Source organism: Lepisma saccharinum, chromosome 1 (assembly GCF_977018435.1).
Source record: "Lepisma saccharinum chromosome 1, izLepSacc3.1, whole genome shotgun sequence".
NCBI classification, from domain to species: Eukaryota; Metazoa; Arthropoda; class Insecta; order Zygentoma; family Lepismatidae; genus Lepisma; species Lepisma saccharinum.
This window is the reverse complement of record NC_139229.1, coordinates 176,859,719-176,874,945: the sequence shown is the minus strand read 5'-3', so window position 1 is coordinate 176,874,945 and position 15,227 is coordinate 176,859,719. Positions and strand designations below refer to the sequence as shown.

The following is a 15,227-nucleotide window of genomic DNA, read 5'->3' as shown; positions in this document are numbered from 1 at the left end:
GATGTCTATTCATCAGTTTCATCATATCATCACTCACCCCCATCGTCGCAAATTAGCCAAAAGTGGCACGAAAAGCGAAGTAAAATAAATCAAATCAAACCATTTCAAGGAGGAAACCATCCAGAATATTCAATGACGTAACGTGAAGGTGCATGGGTTATTGAAGAATAATAATATATATTTAACAGCTTTATGAAATTTATCTTCCACATGTCAGTTAAATTATGCTTGGAAAGGCTTAATTGGAAAAAGTACAACTTGAAACTGTTGTTCCACACGAATTTGCGAACACTTCTTTCACTCTACGTCACAAATTTCTTAGCATAGAGAACACGACTCACCTTTATGAAATCCCACAATGACGTTTTGCAATGCGAAATAGACAAGGAATTGATCGTAGAAACGACACTCGCCCTCCGAAACTCATTTCCGTACGGGGACATTTTACAGCCATACTTCCGGAAGAACTTCTGCGCTCGAAAAACATGCACGACCGTTTAGTCGATGTTTACTAAAGGAATGAAAAGAACACACCATTCTAACTGCATTAACGTAGTAGTTCATCGTGCGTAGTAAAGCTGAAGTTTCAATTGGGCGACTAGCAATGATTAGAAGTGGAAGTTAAGCACACTGCGCAAACGAGGAAGCCAATAAAACAAAACTGAGTGCAGTTATTTGCAACCATTGAAACAATCCAAGCGCTCTAGTTGGTAATTAATAGAACTAATGAATGGCGGCATCTGGCGTCATTGAGCGAATTATTCGGTCAAAGGGAATAATAGAATCGGTCGGTGGGTAATTAACTTCCGGTTATAATTTCCGCGGCAAACCTCAAACAGGGATCATGACTGCATGAAACGTGGTCGCTATGGCTTTAGTACCAAGTATTCCTCAATGCGATTCCTGGCGGCAGCACATTTCAATAGTTTTCATCTCAGTTGAAACTTTAGATCCAGTGGAGGTAGTTTTAGAACAAAATTTGCATCTTTTCCCAAATATACGTTGAACACTAGTATATTTGAGAGTCGAATAGATTCTTGCGAGTTATTGATAAGTTCCCATGCGTTCGAGAGTGATGTTACTCCCTCGAAAGCTCGGAAGGTTTTCCAGAATCCACCTGGTCAACATCCCAACAAAATATCCATAATTTATGTTCAGGATATCTCCAAGACCTGTGACTGTTGATTCGATTTTTCTTTTTTTAGCATCGCTTTATGCCACTTCTGGATAATCTCGACGGTAAGGATGAGTGTTGATATGGTGAAATTGATTAAAGGACACTAACATAGAACACCCATGCCCATGCCTGGATTCGAACCCGGAGCACCTGGCATCGTAGCACGCTGTGATAACAACTCCGGCACAGAGGGCGTCCCCAAGACGCATGAAAGAATGCTCATCACATCATCTATTCAAAAGTTACAGGCTCTAAACGGCTTGTGGCTGCCATTTTCAAATATGGCGACTAAAAGTACATTGTGCAGATGCCTACAATGCTTAAAATCACAAGTTAGGTGTAAACAACAATATATCAAGTTTCATACTTTTGTACATAAAATGCACAATTATGACTTCAGCCTCCGGACTAGAGGCCCCAGGTTCGAAACCTGGATTTTCCGGTCATCCATTTCATCAATTCATCATTAATCCTTCTCATCACGATTAATCCAAGAGCTAGTCAATTGACATAAAGAATCGAAATAGCATAGGCAGAAAAAGTAGATAAATAAATGGTCCTCTGTCGCAAATATGCATCTCTGTATGTTATTTAGGTACATATTAAAAGTGACTGCCCCCCTTCCCCGAAAATATCTCCGCCCCTCCCCCTTCTCCACTCGTTCCTTTCTGGTGCCTTCACTGAACCTTTGGGCACAGATCCAATTGAACGAATCCTCATCCCTAATAAAACCCCTTCCTGTGACATGCATAGATGTGCCGTAAGCACAGATCCAACTCTTTTGGATCTCAAACAGACGATAATGAATAGCTGTAGCAGTTGGCTTTGAGAGCAAATATCCCGAATAAGGCAGGAAATAATTAATTCCGTGGCGGTACTTCCCACGAACAACCAGGATTGGGACAAGATCATTACAACCACCGAGGAATTCCCACAAGGCCCCTCGCGCAGGGGAGACCGTCTTTTGTTTAACTTTCATTTTCCTGGACAGCGTCATTAGCGACATTATCTGCAACAAGGTCCCTTCGCGGAGTGTTTGCATATACAGGAGGCCCACTTCCATTTCATTTAGATAACGTTTTATCTCTGTCAAAGCCTGCTCCTTCTCCCCTGAATAATTCATTAGGACGAACCTCCTTACGTCCATGGTTGAAACCTGACAAAAGAGGGTCCGTTATCCTTGCTTCCTTCCTGTGGGTTATATTAAAAAAAAAAAAAACATGTTTATGTTTTTTTCATCTACGGGTACTTCTCCTGGACCTTCTCCAAAGTCATTGTACCTTGGGATAGTCTTTAGAATCTCGCCGGGATGTCGCCACTGGTGAGCCACTGAAATATTCCTAGTCCACCCTCTTCTCTTCCCTCCCAAATAGTCGACATGAGAATATTTCAAAATCATTTTATGCAGAGCAGAGGAGAGTAGACAGAGTAAGGAATAACATGAGGGAGAAAGAGAACTAAAGATATGGAAATGGATGAGGATGAAAGAAACAAAGAGATGGAATGGAAGATGGAGAGAAAAGGAGGAAAACAAGCAGAAGAAGGAAGTTGAGTTTGTTTTCAAGTCCACGTTATGCACAGATAGGCTAATCGGAACTGGATATAGATTATTTTAAATATATCCGAACCACTATGCGACTCCACCAGGTATCAAACCCGGGGTCGTTATCACTGCGTCATCGGGGGGACCCGTAGAGAAAGGAAGGATGCACCAGGAGAGAGAGAGAGAGAGAAAGAGAAAATGAGATATAAATAAGAGATAATGTGTGTGAGAGAGAAATATAAGAGGATAGAGAAAGTATGAAAGAAATATTTAAGGGAGAATGGAAGAGAGAGAGAGAGAGGAAAGAAGGGAGAGACCAACGATTAGATAGAGAATGCGGAGAGAAGTAAATAGAGGGAGAATGAGGGGGATTTTGCAAGAAAGGAGAGAAGAAAGAAGGAGGGAAAGGAAGAATGAGAGACAATTTGTGTAAGAAAGAAAGATAGAGAAAAGGGGAGAGTAGAGGCAGAATGAAAGATGGGGAGGGGGACAATTTGGGAGAGAGAAACCGGATAAAAGAGAGATAAACGTAGGCGGAGGGGAAAACATAGGAACAGAGAGAGAGAGAGAGGGCAGAATGGAAAAAGAGAGAAATCCACTGACATCTGGAGAGGAATTGCTTGGAGCAATTCTGTGGTGGATGAAGGAATCGCATCTCAAAGAGTCTGGATCCATTTAGATCCTCAAGACTTTCTTGCAGTTGCACGTAAGACTATTTTATATTCAAATACATAAGCAAGACGCAAATTTCAGACACATTTTCGAATTTTAAACATCTATTTCTTTTTAAAGAATGTAGAACGTGGTTCTTCTAACCGAGACATTTTTTAAAAATTCTCGTTTAATGCGCTCAAGGACATTCGTACGTGAAGACCTACTTGATCGAATTTTAAAAACCACTAATATTCGTAAGTTATTACAAGGTCTAGTCAAATGAATGTAAGTCAGCCTTCCCGTCAAAGAAATTCTTCGGCCTTCTGATCTTTGTCACGTGTCTGTTGAATGTCGTTGTTCCTTAGGTCTGTAGTCGAAGGCATCCCTGCAGTGCAATGGATGCTCTGATTGAAAACTGCGTGGTGGTGTTTTATTTTTGACTACTGAATATGTTTCACGGCACTATTTTATGAGACGCATCCTCCATACTACCAGAACTTTTCGATTTGTGATTTTCACATTTTCGGTGAGTTGAAGAAGCAGTGGAAGGGTTGTGTATTTTCGGCTGAAGCTGGCATGCAGAAAGGGGTTGAACGAGTTCTGAATCAATAACAATGTGACTTCTTAGAGTATAGAGTTCACCACTATACTTGTTGATGCTGATAGTCCCAGTATTCTCTAATCACTCGTAACATCCTAGGGGACTTGTCGTGTTTGCAATTGTTGCCAAGAATTACCTTATTGTCTGGTGTTACCAACTGACGTACTGTGTAAGCCGGGGCATTTCGGGAAAGATAATGTAAGTAGTGGTGTTAGCGTACCGTGTTGGAATCTAGTGGTCCTGTGTTCGAATTCCGCTAAAAGTAAAGATGTTTCAGTGTGAATATTTCTTATCTGTTCCATGATTTCACTTTCATTCTCATCGTTGTCATTGACCTACAGAGATAGAGAAGCGACAAAATTCCAAAGCAACAATACTAACCTGCAGACTCACAACAAATGTTTCCAGTACACACACACACACACGTACAGTACATATATCTTTTAAACTGGCACCATACAGAGAAACACCTTTTATCCTCACCACAAAAGTTACTACATAAATAGTTGAAAACGGAAATAACGTGTCAAACTTAATATACTATGTGCTTAGAGATATTAATTTTCGCCCCTTCAATCTTTTGATGAATAAATAAATTAGACATCTAGCAAATATTGAAAATGAGTTAAAGGTGAGAAAATGCCATTCAAGGTACCTTACCCTGTTCCTCTCGTACTCCTGTCGCGAAGCTTCAACTATTTGAGCATTTGTCAAAGCGATGCCAACGAACTGCAGATAAGTCTCGAATACCTGGAAAGAAGAAATAGTATTATGCACAAATCTCGGAGAAAAACTAAACTTATGACAAGGTAACCTCTGACCTCTTAGTTACATTTAAGGCTTGCAATGTAAATCTGTGAATCGGGTATAGATTTGTTTTCAACAGATGTGTAGCAATTAGGACCAAAAGAGTTCAAATTGAGTGTTTTAAGTCCATAAGAATATTGTGTTTAACAGAATATCTCGCTGGAAACAAATGAAATTGAATTTGTTTTGATTTAGTTTATTTAACGACGCTTGTCTGATATAACATGTAAAAATTAAACATTATAATTGGAAACAATAACTTTGGCACAGTTTGAGAAATAGTGTGTGCGTAATGTAAATCAAGATCAGCAAAATTTGAGTTTCCTAAAATTGTCTTATTGTGTATTTTCAAAAAAAAAACAATAGCTTCTTACAAATTCTGCACATACAATATATTTATCAATTACGACTGTGGTGCAATCTATGAGTACATCCCGAAAACTTGCACACATGTTTATTACGTTTTTATTGATTTTTTTTTAGTTGGGAAGCATTCTCAAACTATACATATCGTCTTGAAAACATGGAAATTTTCATTATTTAGTTTTATTTTGGATAACATACTTGCGGCGAAGTAAATATTTATTTTCATTTAATAAAATATGTTTCTTAATGTTCGTCATTTTGAAAACTGTATGTCATTGTGTTGGTTACGTATATGCGGAATGGATCGTATTCCAAGGGATATTTGTAAGGACATGAATCGTCGTTTCTTGCAGTTTAAATATGTTATTTTGATGATAAGTCACTACTTTCCTCGGACTATTAATTTATTAATACTTTCGATTATAACAGAATACTAGTAATTAAAAGTAGTTGGTAAACAATTAATGACGCCGAGTTAAGTATGTTTCCGATGGAAGACAGTCGGGCATGGTTTCAACAAGACAATGCAACAGCCCACACTACCATGGCAACAATCAATTGCTTTGAAACCGTGTTCCCAAGCAGGCTGATTTTAAAAGATATGTGGCTGAAATGACACTCGATTTCCTCCATTGGTGATATCTCAAGGAGGCCGCATAACTTAAATCACTTTCACATAACTCAGCAACGTTGCCCGGACAAGATGTCAACTGAAACATCACAATGGATGATTGCTAACGTGATGTGTCATGTACATTCATTTGTGTTAAATGCATATTGGTGTATCTTTTTAATAGTTGGATATTTCTCCATAACGTTGCTTCCCTTCTGAACATTGTTCTTTCTCCACCTCATAAGCAAGGCTTTTGTCGTATTAAGTTAACCAATTGCTATTCTTAAAATGGCATCATCATTCTAATTGGTACCACTGCAGTAATTATCCGCCATCTTTGATTTCTTTACACCGTGCTTTACACCTAAAGTGACTGTTAGTAGCGGACTGTACAGAAATTGCCTAATTCGTGATACTTCAGCTTTGGAGGTTTGGACACAAGGATTTCCGAAACGAGGAGATCACAAGATAGCTTGATTAATGAGTTGCAACCTAGTTGAAAAGTTTGACGAAGCCTTAGACGAACCACACGCAACGCACTATCTGTTACCCGATGACCACCGCAGTCAGTATCAGCATTGCGGGTACATTGAGCTAGGAAACCCACAGTTCGGTCTTTGAACGCAGCGCCCTTTTACCACAACCATTTTTACCTGCAACGGAAGTTCTCTTCCTGCGGCAGGACCCTGAACTATATCCCTCCAAGGTGCTCAGGTAACACGGTTACTCCATCAAACAAGATTGCTATTCATTGGATGGGGAATCGACCTCATAATTAACTTAGATCCGTTGGATTTTCGAGTGTTTACCTAAGGTGGAAGCGCTATCTCCCGTAAAAGGTTTCGGAGGAGGTCAATACTCTTCCCTCCTCCAGGAAATTCCCGAATCCAGAATTGCCTTTCAAGGAGGTGGGACGTGGTTTATGACTCTCGTGATAACGAAGGAGATACGGTTAAGTGGTATCTTCACGGGGTTTGAAGGCAAGAAGTTACGAAGTGAATGGGGTTCTTGATTATTGAAGGAGCAATTCCGAAATGAGCCTGTTTAATTTCCAAATGCAGCTTGTACTCGGCTGAAAGTCGGTTCTACGTCAAACAATCTTCTAATATCGTTACTTTTCTACCGTTATTCGGCGGATAGCGTGAAAGCTAGTGGGCTGAGGGCGTTGCTTGTCTCTGTATGGTGGAATTTCTGACTCCTACAACAGCCAATGGGAGTAAGCAGCGCATACACATGACCACCTAAATATTATCCCTGCCGACCTCCATAGCTGGTAGCACAACGCGCTATCGTAAATTTTTATTCTTCGTACTAGTAGATATGCAAAAAATTAATGAAAACCTTATTGCGGAGACTAATTTAGAAATAAGCGGGAACTTACTGAAGTGATAGATAATTTAGAGAAAGAAAACTTAGCAGTGTTTCTGATGTACAGTCACTGGTACTTGGGTTGAATGATTCTACCAGATCGTATTACATTTATTACAATATATAATCCACCCTCGTCTAAATTATTGTATTTGTTTTGGAATAATATCTCGTATTTAAAGATAATGGGATTTTTACATACCAGAAATATCCCTGACTTACACCCTATTTCTATCTATTTATTTACATTAAAAATCTTCACAGCGTGAATATTGTTGCTCAAAAAAAAGTCTCTTCCCCCCTTGATGTACTTTAGGTGGAGCAGAAACTGGCCCCCCTCCAAAGTCGACCCGTATGGTAACAGCGACTTCTGATTTTAAAACAAACTACATACACTTGCATAGCGTGTCTTCTTCCTTATCTAACCAAACCTAATATGGGTAGCCATGTGTTAGTAGGGTCCAAGGACGTGTTTAGGGGGGGCAGGGGGTCCGGACCCCCCGAAAGATTTACTAAGTACAATCATTAAATAATGAAAATAATGGATTAATAAAATAACTAAAATTAAATAATGAAAATATACTTTTTCTCCAAAGTTATTGGAAGGAAAGGATTATATTATGATCATACGACTTTGAATGACAGAAGATTTATGCAAGATCTATTACTACTTGAAACGTAACATTCATAAAATATTACCAGGAACTTTACTTTTCGTCAACTGCATCTAACATTCTTTTCTATATTCAATAAATATTCAATTCCTTATCTATTTGACATTAATTCCCTTGCCAGGGCAGGTTTTTAATTTACAAATTTTGCCGTCCTTAACTACACGTAAGCTACATAATGAATACGTGCTGTTATATCACTATTCTTATACCGTCCTTTTACCAATTCATGTAATAAAAATATATTAATTAATTTGAATATTTAATTAATACTATTTTAATTAATTTAATATAATAATTATTTTTGTTTAAACATTATTATTATTATTACTTTGAAACGCTTGATTCGGACCCCCCCCCCCAAAAAAAAACATATTTCTAGATACATGCCTGGTAGGGTCTTACCTTTTCGTCCTTCTTTGTGAAGTGGCCGCCGCCCAGCTCCGGGCTTTTGTTGATGACCTGGGCGACCGCGATGATCTCATCGTAGGCGTTGCGGACAGGCATGCAGAGAAGGGTGTCCGTGTGGTAGCCTGTGATCCTGTCCACCTCGTCGTTAAACCTTGGGTCCTGCCAGGGAACAAGGGAAAGTTATCACTAAAACGCTGCTTTTCATGCATGTAGTCAAGCAAAGAAGACCAAACAATCTGTAAATTACAATGTTAGGAATATCATGTTACATGTTTTTACGCATTATTACTTATATTTCGTATTTTCCGTTTATAGTACTTATTTTTCACACGTGGGACGAACATTTTTAAACATTATTGCTCTAAAGTTCTATAAATTTATCTGATTGTAATAGTACGTTATTTTATTTAACTTGATCTTGTTTTCAATTTACGAAAATTACACCTCGTGGACCGAGAGCGTTAAGCGTTTAACTTTCGTTTTGATATTGTGTTAGCTCCTCGAGACTGGTTTTGGAATACCTGTAATATGTGTCTTCGCCGGGTATCGAACCCGCGAAACTTTGATTACAAGCGTTATCAATACGCCACCAGTGAGACGCTGAAGCAAGCCTTTTACTTGAACTTCAACGAAGCATCCTAGTATTCACTTTTCGAAATTGCAATTAGGATTTTGATAAATTCAATGAAACTCGGACGTCACTATTTTAAAATGTCCATATATTTTAGCACTTATTGATCAACTACTTTCTTTTGTTTTTCGTTGCTATGCTCAAAATATGTATAGAAATTTATACATCGCAATTTCACATTACCAATAATTAATTATACATCTTATTAGTTCTACAACGTTTTTGAAACATAACAAAATAGTAATTGATAACAACATAAATATCATAATGCATGTTAAACGCAAAATTAAACAATAAATAATAAATGAAATAAATGAACATCTTTGGGTCAGTCACAATACGCACCCCTTCCGGATGAAAATTTTCGACTTATTTAAGTTCTGTAAATATCGAAAATTTTACATTTAGTTACAAACTTGTGAATATTGCATTTTTAAATTACAACATAATTTTTTTTTCAAACAATATTAATTCATTTCACTATGATCTCCGTGAATCAAACTTGACTGACATATTCTTCATTTTGTTTTAGTTGCATGCATTCAGTACATTAAACTAAAGACAATATTCTTGAATGGAAACAATCATTAACATAAATTATTACATCTCCAATTGTATTTATAGCTTCTCATTGTCCGATGTAATTCTCAAAATCTTCTAACCTTCTTACTTCACTTCTTCACTAAATCTTAGATAATTTCTTCAGCAATATGTTCAATAGATGTAACTAATACACGACAATCAAGAAATACTACATATGCACTTTGATCTTCTGTTCTTCAAATCTTCCAATTCACTATCTCAGTTGGAAACTCCGTAATTATTCATATATAGCTACATGATTACTTATTTCCTTGAACGAATACCTCAAGTTATCAATTGAGTTGCAAGTAATAATATATGCTGCGACTGTTTCTTCAAATATAATACTTTTTTTTTTGCGCGCATATAAACTTGTTAGACGAAGATAATCATCACATCGTCAGGGCATCCATGGCCTTTCATAAAAGTAATGTCTACATTTATTCATGTACTTTGTAGACACATCAATTCTCAAATAAAATAATAACCATATGTAATCTAGTGGATAATTACATTTCTCATTCCTACTAGATACAACACATTGGCATAAATCAATTATTTATATGCAGAGTATATTATTCTCTGAACAAATTCTTAAACAATATCGCGCAGAAACAGAATGTACATTCACATTCTTACTTGCATGCAGCAATAATTCTCGCATTTTAAAGCACATCAGTAGCAATAGGAATAAGTTCCAACATCATCAGTTACATTGAATATGCATAGATTAAAATATTCCACCTTTCTTTGAATTAAAGTGCAAATAATTAATAAATACATTTCTTGATGTCGTTCTAAGCAAAACTTTGCCCTTGTACAAAAAAAAAAACTTGCTTGAAGTAAATCATCCCAACCTTTTAATTTAACATCTCACAGGAACTTGTGTTAAAGGTAAAGAACCTTGTACTTGATTTATTTGCGAAGTATTTTGTTCACGATTTGCCATGCTTGTAGAATCAGAATTAATTTGTGATACTAAACCTGCTGATTCAGGTTGAGAATTTAATGAATTTGAATTTGCAGGATAACACTGATATGGCATTGTATTATTATTAGCACTGCGATTTTCATTCCGGTAATAGAATCGCGATTGATTGAGCAAATTTTCATCATTAAATTGTCCTGTAGGTGAACGATAATTATTTTGGAATTGTCCTCCGTTTCTAGATCTTAAACCATTATAATTGTTTCGAGCAATAACATTTCCATGATATCCATAATTATTAGAGGTTCGCCTAAAATTGTTGAAATATCGACCTCGAAGATTGTTTCCCTGCCGATTTTCGTAACCTTGATTGATAACAGCATAGGCATCTACCTCACTACTAGTTGGAGTCTGAGTACAAGCACTAGTGGTCTTCGAACGTCGAACATTAACTTGCCTCTATTTTGTTCCGAATTCTTAAAAACGTTTGGAATATTTTTACGTTCGTTGTCTTCATTAGGAAGAACAACAAGCCCCTTTCTACTAAATTTTATTACATCTATTCTTCTTAACATGCTAGTTAGTTGATCTACTGAACGAATTTCGTGACAAGTAATGTGATTGGCAATATTATCAGGTAATTGGCTAAGTATTAACTGCACAACATCTATATCTTGAGGATTTTCAACCAAATTGCAATAACTAGAGTGAGTTTTTAAAGCAAAAGTCTCTAAACTGCCATGTACACTGGGATCGTATTTGCGATTCCTCAATACGGAGAGTTGTGATTGGATAACTTCCGAAGAAGCAAACTGATTAATGAATTCTTGTACAAACTGATCATAAGAATTAAAGTAATATTTATGAGTCCGAAACCAATAACCAGCTCTCCCAATGAAGCATTGTTGAATACTTTGCAGTTTCATTTCTGTTGGCACTCCTATAACATTTAATATGTTATCCAGATGTTCAATATATTCTCTCGCTGATTGTTGCTCTATCTTTCCCGAGAACTTAGGCAATTGAGATAATTCACTTAATTTTAAACGTCCACTTCTTGCATTTCCTTCTCCACTACATGTATTTCTAGTTATAGGATGATCACTTGTTCCTCTCGAACTATACGGTTGATTATAGCAAATATGATTTGTTCCGTTTAACCCTGTATTACTACAGTTATGCAATCTCGAACCATTTACAGAAGAATGAAGATCATCGTGATTGTTCGAAACTGAACATGGTACACTTGCATCACGATATATATTACTAACACAATCAGTTTGTGGGTTAGGTTCTGATATTTGTGGGTTAAAATCACACCACATACAAGGAGAATTAACGCTTTGATCCAAATGACAATGTGGATTATTATGTACATTACTAACATTGTCATTATTCTTAGTAAACACAGAACTAGAAGTAGGATGTGTATTTGCACCAAAAAGTTGATAGCAAGCATCAGTGTAGTTATATTTCTCAGCACCTAACTCTCGTTTTGGGAATGGACTTTCTGCGTCGTTACTTCGGAATTTCTTTACGGAAGTTTCGTCAGAGCTAGATCTTACAGATTTATTATTCTTGTGCTTCCAACGGACATGTTTACGAGTACGAGTATTAGTAACATTCTTGTTACCGGAAACTTTCTTAGAAGAATCATCTGATACATCACTAGACGAAGTACTGAGTCCAATATCACACTGGGTTCTTCCATTCCGACATGTATTAGATTCTGTATTATCTACAACATTTGATTTTGTTCTACTATTACTATTTGTAACAACAGAATTACGAGCAGAGGAATTAACTTTGGCTGTTAAATATTTCCCATCAGATTGCAGGTTTTTGCTACCTTGTTCCATACATTCAATTCGGGAATTAAACTGTTGGAACTTTTCTATACAATCAGAAATATGCTTATGTACACCATCATTAACATTACTTTTACTTTCTAAAATAGTGACTCTAGACATAAGATCAACAATGTTAGAATTATAATTTGATTTGATATTATCTAAACTTTGATCATAATCATTAAACTTGTTATTAACATCCTTTAGACGTTCGTCACAATCAACAACGTGTTCTTTCAATAATCCTGGTACATTTTCAAATTCAGATAGTTTGTCATCAACATTACTACATTTATTATCTAATACAGATTCAAGACGTGTAGTTGATTGTAAACACGCCATACTTACCGCATCTATTTTGTCCTTAAATTCAGACATTAAAATATTGAGCCGATTGTTAACATGACTAATATCATGATTAACAGCTTCAAATTTAACATCAAGCTGTGAAGATAACTGTGTATGTGCACTAGATAATTCAGCTTGTTTTAAAGATATAACATTGAGTTTAACCTGAATATTTTCATTCGACAGGTTTAATTCTGATCTAAGTTCTTGGTTAGACTGTTCAAACTGAGTCCTAAGTTCTTGATTAGACTGCTTAAGTTCTTGGTTAGACTGTTCAAACTGAGTTCTAAGTTCTTGATTAGACTGCTTAAGCTCTTGGTTAGACTGCTCAAACTGAGTCCTAAGTTCTTGATTAGACTGCTCAAACTGAGTCCTAAGTTCTTGATTAGACTGCTTAAGCTCTTGGTTAGACTGCTCAAACTGAGTCCTAAGTTCTTGATTAGACTGCTTAAGTTCTTGGTTAGAATTTACAACAGCTAATTGTATGCTTCTAATGCTGTTTAGTAGCTATATCATTTAAATTAGGATTTATGCTTTCCAAATAAGCTGGCAATTGATAAGGATCGTAACTGGGATCACATTTGTTGCAACAGTATCTTTCCTTCGTGGTAGAATAAATTGTCCAATGTGTAACGGAAAGCTTCAAACAAGATACATGATACCACGAATGACAATCAAAACATTGCACATGCCTCAGGTCATTATCGACTTTATCACAACAAGCCACTCCTTCAATCTTACCTGACTGTACATCACAAATGTCACCATCGTGAGAATTACTACTATTTAAGTAGGTTCCTTCATATGCAACATTAGACTTTAGCCTACGTGAATGTCTAGACTTAGTTTCTTTAGTTTTATCTGCCATGACTGCACAGGACAATAATAAACATAAATAAAATATTTAGGGTCGCCAATTTTGCCTTCGCAAGATGCTAAACAAATTGCATATCGAAGACAAAATAAAATTTTAAAAGTCTATAACTACCATTGCGCAAACTTCTCACCACGCATCAGAAGATTGTCCGTTTTTTTCAATCCTGGCTGTAGGCGCCAAATTATTGAAGCAATCCTTTTACTTGAACTTCAACGAAGCATCCTAGTATTCACTTTTCGAAATTGCAATTAGGATTTTGATAAATTCAATGAAACTCGGACGTCACTATTTTAAAATGTCCATATATTTTAGCACTTATTGATCAACTACTTTCTTTTGTTTTTCGTTGCTATGCTCAAAATATGTATAGAAATTTATACATCGCAATTTCACATTACCAATAATTAATTATACATCTTATTAGTTCTACAACGTTTTTGAAACATAACAAAATAGTAATTGATAACAACATAAATATCATAATGCATGTTAAACGCAAAATTAAACAATAAATAATAAATGAAATACATGAACATCTTTGGGTCAGTCACAACGCAAGGAATGATCATAACACTTTTTTTTGCTTTGAGAACATTTTACAAGACTCAAGCCCAATAATACGCCCATACGATAATAAATACGATTTTTTAAAAGAAGGAAATTGAAATTATTGGCAATTATAATCAAATTAATGCAGATATTTTGTATTGCTCGCGAAATTGATATTAGGTATACATATGTACTATGTGTACGTGTGTGAAACGTATGTAAAACTTACATTTATTTATTTATCCCAATGTTCTATAAGACAGGAAAATAATGAATTCTAACTATAGTGTAAAATGTAAGTAATTTTATTTCATCCTGAATGTCACCAATTAGCTTAGCGACTCAGAAAACTATGGATTCGACAATAATGTAGGTCATTTCTCACCCCCTCTCACCCCGCCCCCTCCCCCCCACCCATGCCGATAGGAGATGAACCTGGAGTTGAACGGCATTGGGAGTGTCGCTAATCATCTTAGCGACCCCGTAAACTATGGATTCCACACTAATATCGGTCGTTTTTGCAACACAAACTCATATCAGCCTGAATGTTAGACAACCCGAGAAACACCATCGTTGTGCGGGATTTAATATCGTCGTTTACGATTATTTTTACATGTCAGCCTCTTCGTTGCCCACCCCTAGGAGTACAGTATTTCTTTCGAGATTGCAAGTGATACGTGTACCAAGTTTGGTTGAAATCGCTCCAGGCATTCGAGAATTATGCCGGAACAAACATACATACACACACACACACATACATCCATTTTTATAAATAGATTCTCGTACCCAGCTGATCAGATATATGTGCTCCTTGTCATAGTTGAAGATTTCCGACAGAAATGCGAGTTCTCTTGAAAAATAACGACACGGATCTCCCACCAAACAACCAATCATGCTTGTGAATAGGTAGATTCCCCAGGCAAAGTACACTTGAAATCCCAGTATGTGAATAACGACCTAACATTTAACAAGCACGAATGCTCCCTGACGTGAACGTTCTCGACAACCTTGCTGACGTAAATCCATGAGGACAATTTAGTTTCCCCGGCTTTCTGAAATCACAATGGACATAGGATCTGCTTCCTTCCCCCCCCCCCCCCAAGAAAGTCCCAGATTGTCCGGGAAAAAAGAGAAGGTAAACACAAAATCTTCAGAAACATGGGAAGAACATTTTAGACGGTGAAAACATGGAGGGACAACAAAAGGAATGCTTTATTTAGTGTTCTTCGAGCTCTTCTTGACTTCGCCCTT

At 36.7% G+C, this 15,227-nt stretch overlaps 1 protein-coding gene across 1 annotated transcript in view; it reads right to left on the bottom strand.

Annotated features, from left to right (window-relative positions):
- Positions 1–15,227, bottom strand: part of LOC145987318 (dual 3',5'-cyclic-AMP and -GMP phosphodiesterase 11A-like) — a 219,956-nt gene that overhangs the window by 72,700 nt on the left and 132,029 nt on the right. Inside the window, exons 3-4 of the mRNA XM_083121842.1 lie at positions 8,206–8,370; positions 4,636–4,725 (exon numbers count right to left, since the gene is read on the bottom strand). Of these exons, the coding sequence (XP_082977968.1) occupies positions 4,636–4,725; positions 8,206–8,370 (255 nt within the window). The remainder of the gene's footprint in view (positions 1–4,635; positions 4,726–8,205; positions 8,371–15,227) is intronic.